General features: G+C 36.7%; 1 protein-coding gene across 3 annotated transcripts in view; it reads left to right on the forward strand.

Moving 5' to 3' along the window:
* The first annotated feature begins 576 nt into the window (after nt 1-576).
* The window catches only part of SIK2 (salt inducible kinase 2), a 120,761-nt gene continuing 100,342 nt past the window's right edge, over nt 577-20,995 (forward strand). For 2 of the 3 annotated variants that reach the window (XM_081062448.1, XM_081062449.1), the window contains exons 1-3: nt 592-866; nt 12,109-12,225; nt 14,612-14,675. In XM_081062448.1, the coding sequence (XP_080918574.1) occupies nt 732-866; nt 12,109-12,225; nt 14,612-14,675 (316 nt within the window). In that variant the 5' untranslated portion in view covers nt 592-731. Of the gene's footprint in view, nt 867-12,108; nt 12,226-14,611; nt 14,676-20,995 lie in introns of all 3 variants that reach the window. The other variant, XM_081062450.1, reaches the window with a different exon arrangement.

Raw genomic sequence — 20,995 nt, forward strand, 5'->3', positions numbered from 1 at the left:
TTCAACGCTGACGTTCAGTGAGTCTATAAGCGACCTGCTGCTGTCAGGAGGATTCCTCAGTGACATCAAATGTGGAGGGATTTATATAGAAACAAGATGAGAAAAGGATACAAAGAAAGGAGCCTGTGAGCAATGCATTGCTCAGCCACTGTTCTTTGCCCGTGCCAAATTTAGGACGCACTGTAGTCATAGGTGAGAGGTTTTGGCGGGAAGGTCCCGGGGTGGGAGAACGCTGGCGCTGGAGAAGGAGACCTCAGGCCGGGTCCAGGTCGCTGCACCCCTCCGCTCCGCCCACCAGGGCTCGCTCTTGGCCTTCGGCTGGGAGGACGAGGAACTGGGCGGGCCAGGGGACCACCCCGCCCCAGGCCGCCGCAGCGCCGAAGGGAGAGCGGAGGGCGCCGGAGCCCGGAAAGAACGCCCCGTCCAAGCCCCGCCCGTCTTCTCTCCCTCCCTTCCTCCCTCCCGCCGCCGACGTCGACGCTGCTCCGGTCGCCATGGCGACCAATCAAGACCCGGTCCCACCCCCGCCCCCCTGCTCCGGCCCCCTGACGTCGGCGCACGTCAGCAGCCGCGCGCGCCTGGCTGGGCCCTGCGGAGCGGGAGGGACGGAGCGGAGGAGCGAGCGGAGCGGCGGTCGCCGGAGCTCAGCCGCGCCACCCGAGCTCAGCCGCGCCGCCCGCCCGCCCGCCAGCCCGCGCTCCAGTCCGCCGTGTCTAGCAGCGGGGCCCAGCATGGTCATGGCGGATGGCCCGAGGCACTTGCAGCGCGGGCCGGTCCGGGTGGGGTTCTACGACATCGAGGGCACGCTGGGCAAGGGCAACTTCGCCGTTGTGAAGCTGGGGCGGCACCGGATCACCAAGACGGAGGTGCGGCCGGGGGCTCGGCGGGAGCGTCCGAGGCTAGGGTTCGGGAGAGGAGCCGTTTCCCGAGCGGGGCGGCTGCAGCGGGGCCTTGGGGACACCCGGGAGGCCGGGTCATAGCCGAGACCGGAGGGCCTGGGACTGAGGACCCAGGCGGTGCAGGCGCTCGGTGAGCGCCTCAGGGATCGGGGTCCGGTCTCCCTTAGGCGCTCACCGCGTGTCGTCTGATTGGAAACCCACCGGCCAGGGCTTTGCCTTCCCTGCGCCACCCCCTGTGGCCACACAGAATTTCGCGCAGAGCCATCCACCCTGGCCCTGACCTGGTCTGTGGCCTCCGCTCCGGAGCCCAAGTTCCGCGTCTTCCCAGCTTTCGGCTGGGGGTGGGGTGGGAGGGGAAGTCTCGGTGCTCCCGGGCTGCGCGGTGAGAGACGTCGCCAGCCCCGGGGACGGGACCGCCCGCGCCCGAACTCCCGAGACGGGGCATCGCGCGTTCCCTGTGACCCGGCGCCCCTCCCCGGCCCGGCGAGGAAGGGGGCCCGGTGGCCGAGAAAGCCCCAACGGCCACTGTCCACCTTCTTTCCCTCCTTTTCCCCGACTGTGTCTCTGATTTGGTGTCACGCTAGCTTGTCGTCGTGCCTGAGGCATTTCCCTCTAATATTCCAGACAATGGAACTGGTTAAAAGGGTCATCTCTGCATTTGCATGGTTAGTAGGTCGGCCTTTCTCATCCCGGCTTGTCTCTTTACCAGGTGTACCTTCTGGCTGTGAATACTGGTTCCTTAAGCCGCGCAGATTCTACCTCTCTGCTCTTAGAGCCCTCAGCTGCTCCCCGACGGTGAATTCAGTCAGCATCACCCCCCCGTCCCCCCCCCCTCCATTGCACAGTCTAGTGCACGGCACACATTTTCTCCCAAGTCTCTGTTCTTACCTAACCCACCCCCTTCCTCCACTGCCTCAAGCTGCTCTCCTCGGGGTCTCTATTTTAAGACTCACAAATTAAATACTTTAGAAAACGGTAGACACAAAACCATTCTTTAGAATAAAACCTCGTGTTTTTGACATACTCTACTCTGCCTCGTTGTAGTTCTGGGATTTCATTCTTTTTCAGGTTTTTTTTTCCCTCCAGTTTTCATCCTTTTCAGTCCCCCCCCCCCCCTAATGGTGAATGCACTAGAGTTTGAATATGGAATAACATAGGGCTTTTTTTTTCTCAGAATGGTAGTGTAAGGTGAAGGGCATTTGAAAACTTGAGTGATTTTTTGTAGCTGTTTTTCTTAGAAGTTTTGCTTAACTTTGTTTATGCTTTGTTTTTGTGAAGGACTCTTATTTCCAAAAAGAAGAGGTATATGTCATTGTGTCATCTTCACTTTTTGCCCTCCCCTATTGATCCTGAAACAGTCCAAATATGACTTATTTTGTAGCATCAGGACCAAGGTCATAAGTTTTCCTCTCAAAAATTTCTCAGTGTTAGCAATTTAGATTAAGTGTGTAATGATAAATACTGTGACTATAGTGAAATTACTGTGATCCCTGCAGTTTTGAAAATGAAGAAATTGGTACCGTTCTTAAGAACCATGGCCTAATGCCATGGCGTTTCCCCTTAAATTATATGAAAAGAAGCCGTTTTCAACGTGTATTTTTGTATGCGCCCTTTCTTAATGACTGTCTAAATATGTAACAAATTGCACGTTGCAGAGAGCTTCTACAGAAACCCTTTAGGTCGTAAATATTTTTTGCTCATCAGCTCTTATCAGTATTAGTAGCACTATTTTATGAAGTCAGCTGTTATTTGTTAGGTCAAATTGAGGCAGTACAGTGTCTGTTTAAGAACTGCTTAAGTGGAGCTGATAGTGACTGATACTTTCTCTTGCGGTTCACAGTTCCAACGAAGTCTCTCTTGAACTGACATCTCCTGTAGAGCTAGGGGGCACTGTGGAGTAGTGTCACGGCTTGGCTATGTGAGATGGAGTGAGATCAATTTGTAATTGAAGGCACAGGTCAGGTTATGAAAGAGCACCCAGATCCAGAATTGTGTGTGTAGTGTATGTGTGTAAAACGATTAAGTTGAAAGTTAAATTTCTAGTCCACAGAGCCCATCTCCCTTGTGCTTTTCTAAAGAAGGTGTCCTTAACATATAAAAAGAAAGTGTGCAGTTAAGATGGATGAGTGTGTGAAAATTTGGTGTGATTGAAGATACCACAGTTGAGAGGCGTGAGTGAAATAGCCGCTTAATAGTGAAAAGTTCCTATAGATCTCAGGTTTGTAAAGTTGCTCTGTGAACTTTTATGGTAATTTCCACTTAGGAATTGTTTAGCTACAGCGCAGATACAATTATTTGTTAAAGTCTACTGTTCGTTGCTAGAGTTTTTTAAAGCAGTATTTGTTATCTTCATGCATTCATTGTATACACATTTATGCCTTTGACAAATACAACAACTTCTTCAAATACTATAAATAAGATGGCTAGTGGAAACTTTCGTTTTATTTAACATTACTTTAAGTTTTCATTGCTGAACATACTACAGTAATTACAGTGAAACCAATTAATGTATAAAGAACAATATCAGAAAAATATTATTTTACTTACTGCTTATAAAAGTCTCTTCAATATACTTTAACATCAATATAAGTTTGTGTGTTTTAAAACTTGCAGGTCTTTTTTACCAAGTTTGAACCCAAGGCAAATTTTAGGGCTTAGCTTAAACATCAATGTCATAAACAATTAGACTCTTATTTTTAATGGGCTCTTCTCTGTCTCTTGTTCTGTTTTGTTTTTTCTTTTTTTTTCTTTTACAGAACTTGGGAGATCCAAGACTGTTTGCCTTTTAGGAAGAAAAAAAATCAGTAGACAAAAGAGATCTTCATTTTGGCTTAATATAGCAAATAGCTTAACATTGTTTAAGAAATATAATTACATCATCATCTGAAGTGGTATTCTCATGTTAGATCTCTGTAAATTTTGCATGCAGAAGGGAAAGCAGGTGGTGGTCGAATCCAGCTTCCTAATATAATACTTCATAAAAGCTTTGTAGTATTGGTTTGTGATTTATGAATTAGAGTAGCTAATTTTATAAAATTAGCATAATGGGAAAAGAATAATAGCATTTAGACTGTTAAACTATTTTAGGCAGTAGTGGTTGCTAGTTTGCTATGCTATACATGTCCTTGAGTAGTGTTTTATTATTACTGTACTAGCAAATAACTTTTTCCTTCTATGACTAGTTTTTTGTCTATTAAATAAAATTTCAGAAAAGTCATTTGTGCCTTTAAACTTTTTTGTTTTCTGACTTCTAAAGTAATACAGTCTTAATGTAGAAAATCTAAAGAATATACACGTACAATTCCTCCACCAATGGGAATAAATAATTCTTAACATTATGGCATATTTCCTCTAGTCATCTTTTTAAAATACATTTTCCAGAGATCACATGGTAGGTACATTTATATAAATTGTACCCTTTTTTTCCACTTATCAGTATAGCCTGATCATTTTGTTTGGTATATAACTTTATAAAACATTTTTAATAGCTGTAGTGTTCTGCCTTTAGATGAATCCTATTTTACTTAACGATTTCATATTACTGGACATTATATAGTTTCTAATGTTCACTTATAGTAAATAATTTGCAGTGAATAATTTTTGTGTATACGAGGCTGTGTCTACATTTTTAATTTTTTCAGGGAGGAGGAATTAGGGGTAAATTCCTAGAAGGGAAATTTCCAAGTGAAAAGGTATTATTTTTACATTAAAGAGTAATATATATTCATCAAATCTGTCATGTTTATTATTGAAAAACTAAAAAGTATAGATAAACGATAAGAATTACCCGTTATATCATCACCCAGCAATAACCATCATTAGTTATTTTCAGACCTTTTCTATGACAGATAATTGAGTTTTCCTCAATACCATGCCTCTTTTATTACTTAGCTAAAGAGCATATAAATGTGTTGCCCATGGACTCTTAAGGTAATTTCACAGAGGTTCTGAAAATTACCGTATTAAAATGGCACTTAGGTGTTGGGAGAACCTGGACTGCAAACCTGATAGCAAGGACATTCTGTAAACTGCTTTGATTCACTGAATAGCTTTCTCTGTGCATTTGAGGGCTTTTATATTTAGGCATAATTCTGAAACTACTATCTTTAAAAGTTAGTATTTTTAAAGCTTTCCAACTAGTTAAAGTATCAAAATTGCATTTTTAGAGCAAGGGTAGAAACCAGAGAAGGGCATATTATACCCTGATTGCAACATTTCTTGAAGAGAACTTATTTTTTAATACCATTGAATTTTATATTTTGCTTTAAAATTTTAAGATTCCTCTTAGTAGTCTTAATATTAATCTTGTGCTCTGAAATATTCCAGATTTCATCTTACCATTTGCGACAACATGGATGGACCTAGAGGATATTATGCTAAGTGAAATAAGTCAGACTGAGAAAGAAAAATACCGTATGATATCACTTATATGTGGAATCCAAAGGACAGAATAAATGAGCAAACAAAACAGAAATAGATGATTGCTAGATGGGAGGGGGTTGGGAGTGGGGAAGAAGGTGAAGGGGTTAGAAAGTACAAATTAGTAGTCACAAAATGGTCACGGGAATGTGAAATACAGTATGGGGAATATAATCAATAATGTTGTAAAGACTAAGTAGAGTGTCACATGGGTACTGGACTTCTTGGAGGGATCACTTCATAGATTATATAAATGCCGAACCATTGCACTGTAAACCTGAAGCAAATATATAACAATAACTTTTAAAAAAACAGCAAAAAAAATGGCAGATTTCAACAAGTAAATGTACTATGTGCAACAAAAGGACTTGTTGCCAAATAATTTAATCACTAATACTTGTATCTAGATCTAGTCTGATCTTTGTGTGTTGAAATAAAAATTTTAGTTGTCATGAAGTATATATGTTTTATTAGAAATTGTTCCCTAGTTTCTTGGGTCTCAGACAAGTAATATTAGCAAATTATTCTGTTCAAATGTCCTGTTCTTTTTGGGGGAGTTGGGGAAGACATACATGAAAAATAAAGAGTTGTGTAAATTTTTATATTCTGTAGAAATTTTTAACTCTGACAGAGTTTGTGTTTTTTTAATTCCATTGGGAAAGTCTATCTCAGTATCAGGCAATTAAGAAAACATTTATTTGGAAATAACTGAAATTGGCCTCAATTCTTGGATTCACATGATGACATTTGATTTATGGCCCTCTGCTGATGACAGATTCATTTCCTTGGAGCCAAATGGATTCCAGAAATTCATTAAAATACTTTTTTTCTCTTTAGGATACCTAGTACCTCTTCTGCCTTCCACTTCTATATTTTTGAAATAAGTTATTTATGTAAAAGTTCCACTATACAGAACATTTGTGGAGAATGCTTTTTCACTCTTCAAAGAGAAAGAGCCCATGTATCCAGTTTGAGATTATTAGAAGAGTAAGAGACAATTACATTTGGGAATGTCATCAGAAAAATCTTCATTTTAAAAAACATTTTAAAAATACTTTAAACAAGTTAAGAGATGACTCTTGGATGAATTAAAAGAAAAAAATGATACTAAAATTTGCTTTAAGTTTTTTAAAATAAACATAGTATTTAGGTGTTTTTTTTCCTCCAATTACAAAAGGAATTATAAACATTGCTTATTTATTGTAGACATTGTTAAAGAGCTCAAAGAAGAAAATAAACATCCTTAATTCCACCATCCAGTCCAAGAGATAACCACTGTTAATATTTGGTTCAGATCCTCTTAGTTATTCACATGTATTTTATATGTAGGTAATTAAATTGATGTCATTTGTACATATAATCTGTGTTTTTCACTTAATGTGTTATGAACATTTTTCCCAAGTTTAAAAAAACTGTTGAAAACATGGTTAAATAGTATCCTTGCATATGACCTTCTGTATTTTATTTAATGAATTTCCTGTTATTGAACATTTAGATTATTTCTCTTGCTGTTTCTCTTTCTGAAATAATGTTCCAGAGAGCATTCCTGTATATACATCTTTATGTACCTATCTGATTATTTCCTCAGGGTAATCCTATAGCAATAGAAATGCTTGGGTCAAGGGGTATGTCCTTAGATCCATATCTTATGGCATAAGATGCTAAATTATCTTCCAGAAAAAGAGTACCTATTAATCCTCACCAGGAGGAATGCATATTTACCAGAAATTTGATTTTTAAACATTTTCCAATTTGATGGGAGAAAATATTATTCTAATGTGCATGTCTTTGATTACACAATTTCATATGACTATTTACATTTCTTTTGTAAATTGCTTTTTGTTCTTTGGCCCAATTTTTAAGTGAGTGTCTTTTTTGTTGATTTGTTTAAATAATTTTAAGATAGGTTATTTTTAATCAGTTCTTTCATTGTCTTTTTATGGATATAAAAGTATGCCGACGTTTACCTTTCTTCCAATTTTCCCTTACCCGAGTATTAAAATAATCAAATCCTTATATTTTAAAAGTCAAAATTTAAATTAGAAAACGTTTAACTTATTTTAAAGGGTAGTTGGAGAACTACCCATGTCATTTATACTACTGATTCTTTTACTGCTTTCAGAAACTCGCTCATTGTAGTCTACTCAATCACATTCACTTTTCAATCAAATGATATAGGCTGGTATGTTCTGATTCCACCTGTGATTTGATGTATAAGTTTTAAAAGTGTATTTAATTTTTAACTTCGACATCTAATTGTATGGTAAGCATATGCTACTTGGTACTTCAGAGGGACAGTGTAGAATTTGTGTATTAGTAGTAAATGTAACTGAAGCAGGTCTTACTTGAGGTAATTACTTGAGCAAATATGTTAATCCCTTCTGATTTGTTACTAGAAAAATAGTTCTTATTGTGTTACTTCCTGATAAAATCCCCCAAAGCCACTTTTATATGTGTGGTTCAAAGAAAAATTGCACAGAAAAGTATAAAGCAAAAAAATAAAACAATCCATTATTTTTTCACCCACTGATAACGTTTTTGTCATATTTGTATCTAGTTTTTCCTGGTGTTTTTCTATACATATCTTGTATTGAGACTGCACTGATACTCTGATTTTTAATTTACTATTTAGTCTAAGCATTTATCCATGTTATTAAAGGAACCATTTTAATGGTTGTGTAATAGTTATAAAGTTACCATAATTCATGTAGTTATTTTCCTAATTACTATTTCTATTTTTAATACTCTAGTGAATATATTTACACATAAATACTTATCATTTCAGATTATTTCCTTCAAATAATTTCTCAGAAGTAGAATCCTTAGGCTAAATGGGATGGATGATTTTTAAAGTTCTTGATAAAGATTGTCAGATTACCTTCCAGAAAAATTATAACCTATTTTATATTCTTACCAGCAATATGTAAACATGGCCTTCTCATTGAACCTTAACTCACAAGTGTGTTTGTTTTTTAATCTTTGTAGATATAATAAGTGAAAATGGTATTTTTGAGATATAATTAACATATTAGACGTTTTAATTCACATTTTCCTATTTATGAGATTGAATATTCAATGCTGCTACTTTACGTGGGATATAGTTTGATAGTAATCATTCTAGCCTACGCAGTACGCTCTATAAAGTTGTATAGGGATACCTAGAAGAAGGAATATTAATTTTTCTATCTCCAATAAATTCACTGAAGTTTTTTTTTTAAAAGATCATACATAATTAGGAATTAGAGAGTTGTATAATTTAGATGAACAATAACAACAAAGGGATCCTTCAGTTTACAAAGTCCCTTGCTTGAGTTTGTTACCACCATGCAGATTTTGTACTTGGCACTGTGTTCGAAACTAAATAGAGAAGGGGTGTGGAGAGGAAGTTCCAAGAAATCTAAGTTCATAGTTATCTTCAAAATGAACTGTTGGAATACAACCCTTTTGTAAGTTCAGACTTTTGTACACCATTGGGGAAATCCCCAAATGCAAATCATTTTTGGATAAAATTTGTTTTCCAAAATGCATTCTCTTTGTTCCCACAGGTCTATTAAGTTCCTTGAGGATAGGAATCAGATCTCGTTCATTTTTGTATCTCAAGCATAATTCTGGGCACACAACACGTGCTCAGTAAATGTGTGAATAATAGACTCTTTGAAATAGTTAGAAAGTCTGCGTTTTTTTTCCCCCATTAATTCACGTGAGCTTTGGGACCTTTGTAGATTATGAAACATATTTTGAACCTCACTTTCATCAACTCCTGGATGTACTGCTTGTTCCATATATGAAGTTGAGAAATGAGATAAACCTTGTTAAAATATGTTAAAGTGTTCTGTTTAAAAGTGCTGCACAGTTGTGAAAGACACCATCGTCATTATTTTATTTCTGAGAAGTACTTGGTAGGGTCCCATTGTTAAGAAATTACCTGGAAGAGTATGGCAGAGACTGCTAGCTCACCCGAAATTCAGTTTCCTCTTCTTCCTGGTCCTGCATCACTGTTTCTTGGCCTCCCTTGCATTTAGGTAGGGTCATGTGACTAAGTTCTAACTGATGAAGTGAACAGAAATAATGTGTACCACTTCTGGACCTGGCCCATAAAAACCTCTCATGAGGGATCCTCTGAGCTTTTTTCTCTTTCTCTCTGGTTGGAATGGAGACAGCCTTTAGAGTAACCATGGAAGCCACCCATTAAAGGTAGTTAGGCCTCCTGGAATCTCCAATGCCTTCATGGAAGAGGGCCACCTGCTATCTTTTCACCCATCCAGTTCTGCTACATGAGCAAGAAATAAGCTGCTTTTGTGTTTGAATCATTATTTGTGGGATCTTGTTGTTATAGCGGCTTCATTAGCCCTAACTATAATAAGGAACATGCTAACACGGTCTACTTTTTCGTTAGTGCTTTTCTTTTTCATAATCTTATAGCAGCCTTATAAACAAGGGATAACAATATAAAGATATAAATATAGAGACCTGTGGTCCATATATATATATATATATATGGACCGTGTGTGTGTATACATATACATATATATGGACCCAAGATAAAATTGAGAGAATTATATTTTGTCATTTGAAATTTTTTTTGGCTGGAAAACGTTAAGTAAAGTTTATAACTTCTTAAAATTTAATTAGATAATTTATATATTTTTCACTTTTTCATTGAGGCCAAGTTTCCAAAAGAGTATAAAAGAGAAGATATCTCTTGGTAATATCTTGCTTTAATTGGTATTTAGTATCCGAACTTTTTCTTTAACATTAAATACGATACTCAAGATGCATATAATAAAAATTTTTCTTAACAGTAATCATGAGCAATTTTACAAGTCATGATTCTTTTTACTTCAATTCTTTTTCTATTTATTAGATGGTTATGACCCATTTTGTTATAAAAGCTTTCTCTTGGGGAGGGGTTACTGGTGTCTAGACACACCAAAAATTGTAGGGCAACACATTTTCTTCAAAGTATGCCCTTGTACCTTCCTAAGGAATATTGAAGAGATTCAAGTATACATTTATGTTTTTGTTTGTCAACTTTTACCCAAAGTTACCCGAAGTAAATGATAATACTGTGCTATATTGGGCAGGAAGGTCACTTTAAATGTATTAGGTTGGTGCAAAAGTAATTACGATTTAAAAAGTTAAAAATAATTGCAAAAATCGCAATTACTCTTGCACCAACCTAATATTTAGGTTTGAGGTGGTCTCATACTATCCCTAATAGCAAGTACAATGTCAGTCTACTTTCTAGCAAAGTTTAGTACCTTTTGCTTTCTAGAATATTTTGATTACAGAAATAAAATACTAACAAACAATGAAAATAACAATCATAAAACTTACGTACTTTATTGCCTAGCACAGGAGCTACCCCCCTTCTTAGGCAAAATTTAGTTTTACACATTGAATTTAGTAATCTGATTTCCCCTGGGAAGCTTGAGTTCTTCTGTGGGTTACAATTAATTCAAATCAGGAAACAAGCTGTGACAGCAAATTAGAAATAGAGAAAGGTAAGAAATAAACCTTACAGTAAAGCTTTAAGAGACAACAGCGAAGGACAGAGTAGCCATAAGGAAAGAAGAGAAAACTAATTGCATAAACAGGAGTCTAAGGGAATGAAGTGAATTGACGAGCTGAGTACTATTTTCTTGGATACCTTTTAGGAGTATTGAAGTATTATAGCACTTACAATAATTGATAATTAAAAATTACCTTGTAAGGGGATCAAATATATGGTGATGGAAGGAGAACTGACTCTGGGTGGTGAACATGCAATGGGATTTATAGACGATGTAATACAGAATTGTACACCTGAAATCTATGTAAATTTACTAACAATTGTCACCACAATAAAATTAATTAAAAAAAAAATTACCTTGAAACAGCAACTTAAAACTGAATTATGTTCAGAACACGTTTTGGTAGAATGTGAAGTACATTTTCAAGTTTCTTCAGAACTTAACTATAGTTAAGTTTGGGTGGTTCCTAATTATCTGAAAATTTTGTTTAAGTCAGAATGGCTTATTTTCTAACTAAATACCTACTAATTTTTAAAAAATTAGTCTTTTTTGGTTGCATGAAAAAAAAATACATGATTGTTGGTTTCTGATTACCTAGTTATTCACCTTCAAATGAAGTTCTTTCAAATTAGTTATGACAGGAAAAGGTTACATTTTTCAAAATCAGATTCCTTTAAGGGAGTCAAAATTTAGTGTAACTACTGACACTTGAGCTTTTGCGCTTTCACTTTTAAAACAAAATTTAGTCCAATCGGTATCTTTTCATGTAGATGGATTTTGATACTTTATTTTTAGCCTTTTTCCAGAAAGGTTTGTCTATATTCTTTGGAACCTATCACTTGCTTTTCTAGAAAAGTTTTATATCAGTACAATACAAACTTCCTACTTGGCTGATCATTTGTTTATAGATACTTTGTGGAGGAATGATAAGTAGTTGAAACTTAAGATTTTATTTCTTCAATTTAAAATGGAGTGAAAAGACATTACGGTTGTACTGAAAGAGAAATATGTTTTATTAAAGTAATTTATCAGGGTTATTCTTCATAGCACACTAAATACACGGCCAAACAAAATCTACCATAGTGTCTTAACATATGGTAGATGTTTAAGAAATATTTGTTGAACGAATGAATGAATGAGCATTGAATTTAAACTAGTTATCATCTTGTCATAGGAACCTGCAGGTGAAGTCTGAGATGTCATTTATTAAAAAGATTCTTAACTGGAAAATGTAAACTATTTTATACTAATTGTATTTATTTGTGTCTGGGATGCAGGTGGCGATAAAAATTATAGATAAATCTCAGCTGGATGCAGTGAACCTTGAGAAAATCTACCGAGAAGTACAAATAATGAAAATGTTAGACCACCCTCATATAATCAAACTTTATCAGGTATGACTTAGCCTTATAGCTCTCCATGCTTCTCACATTCAGTTCTCTATTTTGCATCATCATTTTTCTCTTTTATATTAGTTTTTTCAGTCTACAAAAAGGATAATGACATGCTTTTATTATATTGAGTACTTCCATCTTTCTATATTTAAATAAAAAATTAGGAAATTAAAAACTAGTAGCTGAATTTTAACTTGTCTCTCAGACTGTAAGTTACTCATTTAAAAAGTTTACAGTTGTGTATTTATGATACCATGCTTCAACCTGCTGGTTTTGGTGGGGATTAATGAGGATATGGCAGTTTTGCTTATTTATAAAATATGCTGCTTATGTTTTATGAAATACAAAGGCCAAAATAGCATATTACTTAGTGGCATACTTTGTAATACCTAGAACCAAATCTTGTATTTTTGGGGAATTGTTTTGTCAGATAAAGTAAATGAGACTTTAAAAAAAAAATCAACATTATTAAGATATAATTTTTGTAAAATAAACTTCAACCATTTGAAGTATATAAGCTATGTTTTTTACAAGGAAGATTTTTCTCAGATTTTTAAAGAGTAATTCATGTTTAAGAATGGTAATGTAATACAAAGCACTTAGTATTTCTATTTATTAATATATAGAATTTTTGTATTGGAAAACTAGTTTTAAACTAAAATGTTACTGTATGCTAGCCTATGACTTTGGTCTCCAAAGTATGATGTATGCACCTAGTGGTATGCTGAATTTAGCCTGTGCTGGCTGATGAGAGCTGATTGTTAAATTTTTAGAAGTTTAGCAAGCTGATTAACATCATGTTAGTAGCTCAAAATCAGCGATGGCAGGAGTATTTACACCACAGACGTTGGTTTATAAGCCAGAGCCTTTTATTTTCCCCTCAGAGCTGGTACTAGCGCACCACATTGTGCACTGAAATGGATCAGCATAAGTGTCTGTTGGGGTGTAATAAGAAAATATTAGAACTTCTAATTATGTTTATTTTTTAGATTTATCTTCTGTGCATTTTTTTCATCTTAGAACAAACTTATTTTGTGTGCTGGTTTGGTCGGTCCATGGCTTTTTGTTTTCCAACTTGGATTCTGTGTGTATTTTATAATGTATATAATGTATTTATACAGTGGCACAGTATGTAATTTATGTCTCCATGTATATATTCATAAGTACATATATATTTGACTAAAAAAAACTTCATTGATAGAAATTTGCAATTAAAAAGGTTTGAAGACCATTAACATTACTATTAGCTAAGATTAAGAGGCTGTGGTGTTTGCCACTCAAAACAATTCCTGAAGTTCTAAACCTGTGGAAGACCTCTTAGGTCAAATTTATATCAGAGTATTTCTCCCTTTAAGATTTTTTATTTTGATTCCTAAAGAGGATACTTATAAGAAAATAGTAACATTCTTAGAAGTCTCTAATGAACCGTAAGTCAAACTGAGGTTAAAAACTAAAAAGAGTCACATGATAATTCTGTGTGTTTGAACTAATAATCAGTTTAATTGATTTACTATTTGACCTGTTTAGACCGATATGGTAGGTAGCTCTTAGTTTTCTGGCCTGACAGGGAATAATGCTAAACCTACATGTTAGAGCAAAATTAGTTTTAGCTTTTTAGTAGATAGCAATTAAATTTTATATTATTAGTTTGTGCCAGTACACAAAAGGATAGAGTGTTAGAGAGAAGCAATCTAAAATTCATTCATTTTGAATTTACAGATTCATTTCCTTTCAGCTCAGTATAGTTTGAAACGTAAAATTTATGATAATGACACATTTCCTTTCTGAACCTAAAAAAACTAATTTAAATAAAAATGTATAACAGTGGAGTTATGAAGAAACTTTTGAACAATGTTTTGAAATAACAGTACTTTGTAACAATATTAAAGTATGGTAGGAGGAATATCACATTGTGCTCGAATAGCTCGGCTACAGGCTGAATAAACTGAACTCTATTTTATTATTATTTTCTTAATCAGAGTCTACCACAGGGCTAGAAAAGTCAGTGAGGGGGTGGTAAAAAGTTGATCTTCAAAACTCCTGTTACCTATATCAGTGTTTCTGAAACTTAAATGTGCATAATAATCACCTGGGGATTTTGTTAAAATGTAAATTCTTTGTCAATAGGTCTGGGTTGGGGCCTGAGATCCTGCATTTCTAACATACTCCTGGGCAGTACTGCTGCTGCTGGTCCGTGGAAGAGCAAGCGTCTAGATTTTTCACAAAAGTGTTAGCATGAGAATATTTTCAGTTTTATAAACTTTGCCATATTCTGAATTATTTATAATTTTGACACTTCGTAGTTTAAAAATAAATAACTTCATAGAATGTTGTGGTAAATTGCAATCCTTTCCTGTCAGACTAATATGCAATTATTTATCAATAGGTAATGGAGACCAAAAATATGTTGTACCTTGTGACAGAATATGCCAAAAATGGAGAAATTTTTGGTAAGCACTTTTTCTTAACTTTTTTTATTTGAAAATGTCACTGATCTTCATGAATGGAGTATTTTCTATTAATTCTCCTGCCTGTTTAAGAATTGGTAACATGAACTAGAAATTTTTAAGCATTAAAACATAATAAAATATCCAGTAAGCTAAAAATATGGAATAGGATATATTCTCTTATATTTATAATATTAAAGCTACTGCTGAATTCTCTTATCTGTGTTAAAGAGATTGGAGAGTCAAAGCTAGGGAGAAACTTTCATATTGCAAGGGAGATTTTCTTTCCTTTTATCTTCCTTTTCACCTTTCTTTTTAGGGGAAAGATCAGCAACAAATATTTATTGAACTCCTGCCGTGTCCTAGGCATTGTACTAGGTATAAGGGATATAGTGGTGACCCAAATAACACAATCCCTGCCGTTAAGGACCCTAAATAGTTTAGTAAGCCATTAGCTCTAATTGTAATCCCTAGGGCAAGTCACTATACTTCTCTGGAACTCAGTTCCTTTATCTCTAGTAAGAAAGTATTTGACTAACTGGTTTCTTTGATCCATTCTAACCCTTAAAAAAAATTGTAAATATATTATTAGTTCTTGCTTTCATCTATTTTATTTTTACTTTGTGGAGCCAGAGCACTGTATGTAGTCTAAGTATTTTTGTTTTTTAACCTAAATTTAAGTTCAAAATTGTTTTCTAAACAGCCTTATTGAGGAATAATTCATATACAATAAGTTGCACATGTTTAATGGATACAATTTAATGTTTTCACACGCATGCATACTGTGTGTGCATGCATGTGAAAGAAACCACCACTACAATCAAGATATCCATCACTCCCAAAAGTTTCTTTGTGCCCTTTAATCTCTTTCCCCACCTCAGCACCATGCAACCATTGATCTGTCTTCTGTCACTATAAATTAGTTTGTATCTTCTGGAATTTTATGTATAAATGTAATCATATAATATGTACTCTTTGGTTTTTTTCTCTGAGTATAATTATTTTAAGATCCATTCATTTTGTTGTGTGTATCAACATATCATTTCTTTTTATTGTAAGTAGATCCTGTTGTATGAATATACCCCAATTTACTTATCTATTCATGTACTGATGGACATTTGGGTTGGTTTCAGTTTTGGGCTATTACAAATGAATTGCTCTGAACATTCATGTACAGATATTTAACTTATAGTCTACCTTCAAGTAATATTCAGCACTTCACATATAGTGTAAGAAGCTTGCAATAATATACCAGTACTTCCATTTGTCTTTCTGACCTTTGTGTTCTTGACATACATTTTTCTTATACCTATTTTATGCAGCACAAAATACAGTGTCGTTATTTTTGTCTAAAAAGTCAATTATGGTTTAAAGAGATTTCAATCTTTTTTAAAAAATTACATATTTACCAGTAGGGTTACTCTTAACCATTGCCACATCCCCATATATAGATGCATGTTTTCATCTTCATTTTTTTGTATGGATACATATTTTCATCTGATGTCATTTTTCTTCAGCCTGAAGGATTTTCTTTACCATTTCTTTAGTGCAGGTCTCTTAATGATATAGTCTTTCAGCTTTCATATGTCTAAAATAATTGTTATTTTGTCTGTTTTTGAAAAATATTTGCACTGGGTATATAACTATAGATTGACTATTTTCCCTTCAGTACTTTAGAGATGTTGCTCCACTGTCTTCTCACTTGCATTGTTTCTGACAAGAAATCTGCTATCGTAGTTTTCATTACTTCTCTGTATATAATGTACCTTTTTTCTTTGGCTACTTGTAAGGTTTTCTCTTTATCACTGGTTTTAGCAATTTGATTATGGTGTGCCTTTGTGTGGTTTTCTTCATGATTCTTATGTTTGGTTTTCATTGAGCTTGCTCGATTTGTGAATGTACAGTTTCCATCAAATTAAGGAAATTTTCAGCCATTATTTTCTTAAATAATTTTTCTGGCCTACCCCTCTCTCTTCTTCAGAGATTCCAATTATACATATGTTAGGCTGTTTGAAAATGTTCCACAACTCACTGATCTTTTCCATTTAAAAGAATTCCTATTTCTCTCTGTATTTCATTTTCGATAGTTACTGTTTCTGTGTCTTCAAGTTCACTAATCTGTTCTTCTTCAATGTCTAATCAGCCATTAATCTCATCCAGTGTAATTTTTTTCATCTCAGACATTGTCAGCTCTATAAGCTTGAGGGCCTTTTTAAAAAACATCTTCCATTGCTTTAGTTAGCTTTTTGAACATACTTTTAATAACTTTCAATGTCCATGTCTCCTAATTTGGCATCTCTATTAGTTCTAGGTCAGTTTTAAATAGTTGATGTTTCTCGTCAGTTTTGGTCATATTTTCCTGCCTCATATGCCTAGTAGTCTTTGATTAGATGCCAGACATTGTCAATTTTACCTAATTGGTTGCCACGTGTTTTTGTATTCCTGTACCTCACCTTGAGCTTTGTTCTGGGATGTAGTTAAGTTACTTGGAAACAGTTTGATCCATTTGGCTCTTCCTTTTATGAGTGGAGCAATGCTCAGTCTAGGTCTTAATTATTTCCCACTTCAGAGTACTCTACCAATGAATTCTGAGTTTGTTTGGTTTTTTGGTTTTATGTTTGGCCTGGCCAGTAGGAACAGGCACTATTCCTGGTACCCGGCACTGTTCTCTCCAATCCTCTCATATGGTTCTTTCTTGGCCTCGGGTAGTTTTCTCACATGTGTGGCAATCAGTACTCTCCTGAATGCTCAAGGGGGATCTTCTGCAGATTTTCAGAGTTTTCTCTTTGTGCAACTCTCTGTTCTCTGGTATTCTGTTTCGTGGCCTCTATTTGCTTTGTTCTTCCCAAACTCGGAGCTCTGTCTCCTCAACTCAAGGACTTTGCTAAGCTCTGCCGGGGTTTCCCCACCCTATGTTGTGTTCTACACACTTTCTCAAGGCATTAGTTAGAGCATTCATTGGTTTTACCTCATTTATTTCCTGTCTCTCAGGGATAGCTCTCCTTTGCCTGATGTTCAGTGTCCTGTTAACTAATATCATATATGTTTTTATCCATTTTTTTGTTTGTTTGTTTATTTGTTGGAAGGAGAAGATGTTTTCAGGCAGGATGATAAATTTGATTCCTGTTACTCCATCTTGGTTGAAAGCAGAAGTCTCTAATCCTCTCAGAATTATTTTTCAGTTATTTTAAAAACAAGGAATTACATATACTGCTGTAGTTTTTTTAAATGTATTATATAGAGTTGATTTTAAATAAATAGCTCCAATTCAATTATTTTGTAATCATATTTAAAGAAAGACAGTTGGCTTGCCTCTTTTACTTATTTTTTTTCTTTTATATGCTACTGCTTATTAAGCTTATTTAAATTCTTAGGATATTTCTTTCAACTAGAAACTTCCTTTTTTAAAAAAATTCGTTTCAGGTGTACAAAGCAAAGTTTCAGGTGTACAAAACATTTAGACATTTAAACCCCTCATAAAGCGATAACCCCTCCCCCCAAGCTGCTACCCCCGCTGACATCTTATATAGCTATTACATTGCCATCGACTATTTTTCCTGTGTTGTACTCCACATCCCATGACTATATATACCTATATATTTAGTTATAGTTGAGTTTAGGCAATTCTCAATAATGGTTGTTCCGTAGATTAGTTGTAATTTTGATATGGTTGTGTATGAGAGAAGGTAAACACAGCATTTACTTACTGTGCCATCTTGGTTGTCTCAACTAGAAACTTTTTTACTGGTGTTATAATTGATTGATATGGGCTTTGAAGCCAAGCTGATCTGGTTTATGATGTTGGCTATACCATATTGATTGTTGCATTGCTTTGAGCAAGTTTCCTCCTTTCTTTCCATTCTTCTTTCTTTTTGTTCTTTTCGTTTCTCTTTCTGTCTTTCCTTTTCTTCCTTAAATTCACTCATTCAGGTAGTCATTCAATTTTTCAGGAAACCTTTAATGAAAACCAACAAATCTTTAATGAAAACAGTGACACACTGTTCTGTGTGAAGAATAGCACAACAAACAAAACAGACAAAAATCCCTGTTCTCAAGAAGTTTACCTACTAGTGTGGGGAGACAATAAACAAAACAACTAAATTATGTAGCATGTTAGATCACGATAAGAACTATGGAAATAGTACAGCAAGCAAAGGGACATGAGGAGTAGAGAAGTTGATTACAAAATAGAATGGTCAGGGAAGGCCTCTCTGACATTTGAGCAAAGACTGAAAAGTGCATTCATAGAGATATGTGGGAAAGAAGGTGATCCCGGGAGAGAGAAGATTAAATGCAAAGGTCCTGAGTCAGCAGTGTGTTTGGTGTGTTCAAGGAATAGCAGGGAGGCCAGTATGGCTGGAAAGGAAAAAGCAAGAGAAAACAAAGAAGAAAAGTAGTAGAAAATGAGGTCAGAAAGGTAAATAGGAGACAGGAGTGGGGCCCATTTGTAGGTCACTGTAAGGACTTTAGCTCTTACCTTGAATAAAATTGGGAGCCACTAGAGGTGTTTGAGCAAAGAAGTGATTTCATCTAACTTAACGTTTTAAAAGCATCCCTCTGGCTGCTGTGTTGAGAATAGATTGTAGTGAGCAAGGGTGGAAACAGGGAAAACAGGTCGGAGGCTGTTGCAGTACTCCCGGCTTAGACTGCGGAAGTAGCACTGCACTAGTGCTAAGTGGTCAGACTTATGATATGCTTTGAAAGTAGAATCAGTAAAATTTCTTGACAGATGGAAACGACCTAAATAGTGAATATAATTAGGGAAGACACCAATGTCTGATCCCTGAGGCCCTCAATGATGAAGAATTTGGGGGGCCAGCCTGGTGGCTCAAGTGGTTGGACCGCCGAGGTTGATGGCTCTATTCCCACATGGGCCAGTGAACTACGCCCTTTACAGCTAAGATGGTGAACAACAGCCCTCCCTGGAGCTGGACTGCCGTGAGTAGCTGGAGGTCGATGTGAACTATGGTGGGCTTCCGCAGGCTGCTGAGTGCTTCTGCGGGCTACCATGAGCCACCATGAGCAGCCAGCAGCCAGCATGAGTGGCCGGCAGCCAGCGTGTGCTGCCATAGGCTGCTGTGTGCTGCCGTGGGCTACCGTGTGCTGCCATGAGTGGCCGGTGGCTAGCGTGAGTGGCCGGCAGCCAGCGTGAGTGGCTGGCAGCCATCGTGAGCGGCTGGCAGCTGGCGAGAACTGCCGTGAACTGCTGTGAGCGGCCGACCAATGACTGGCAACCAACTGCCTCAGCAGGGGGAGCACAAGGCTCATAATACCAGCATGGGCTAAGGAGCTGTGTCCTACACAACTAGGCTGAGAAACAACAGCTTTAACCAGAGTGGGCGGGGTGGGGGCCGGAGGCGGAAGAAGGGGGTGAAGAATTTGGGAAAAGAGGAGGAACCAGCCCCCAAAGGAGACAGAGAAGAAAACCAAGAGAATGCAGTATCCTGAAAATCACGTGGCATTTGGCTACAGAGGTGTTTTGGGGTGAAATACTAGGAAGATGAGTGTTAATATAGAATAGATTTAATTCATTCTGTGATGTAGCGGATGAGACATCAGGGAAAGAGCAGTACATTAGACATTATCCTGTGGGGAAAGGTTTAGAGCAGCTGGTGGTGCTCATATGATAGTCAAGGGATGAATAAAAGCATCAGTAATTAGCAGAGAGGGAGTTCGTGGTATTCTCATAGTCAGCAGTCCTTTCCAACCCAGGAGGAGAAAAAAGACAATATGAATGACCCAGGGTGGGGATTGGAGTGGTAAAAGGTCAAGTGCACATAGGAGTTGCTGTGGCCAGAGAGGTCAGAGTTGAAATGGCTGACTGTGAAAACCAAATTCAGGAGGGAGATAAGTGAAGCAACAAAGGCATCTCATGAGGTGAGAAAATAGAACAGTGGATGGATAAAGGTTATTAAAAAAAAAATGAAGTACTTTTGGGAAAAACATTCGTATACAAAAAATAAAAACTCTAAAGTTGAGCCTGTACATAACTTCCCAGCAGCTTGCCACTTTCAAGTTTTCTTCTGCTCCTGGCACTGACTGCCCTAACTATCCATGTTAATTCAGGAAGGGCTTTAGGTCTTTGCACTTTGCTCAGCTGCTGCTTCTTTGCACAGAGAGAGGTTTCCTGTACCATCTGGTGTTCTTGCTCCATCTGACTAGGTTTACACCAAAAGAGTGATTTTGGTGCCATGCTGGGACTGAGTCTACAATGTATGATTCATACATTGTGAAGCTGTAGTGTTTATGCCCTTTATTTTTGTTTGGTTAATTAGATTGCACCTCATTCCATAAACAGTTGAAATAAGGAGAATAATACAAAA

This window comes from Rhinolophus hipposideros, assembly GCF_964194185.1.
Source record: "Rhinolophus hipposideros genome assembly, chromosome: 10".
NCBI lineage: Eukaryota > Metazoa > Chordata > Mammalia > Chiroptera > Rhinolophidae > Rhinolophus > Rhinolophus hipposideros.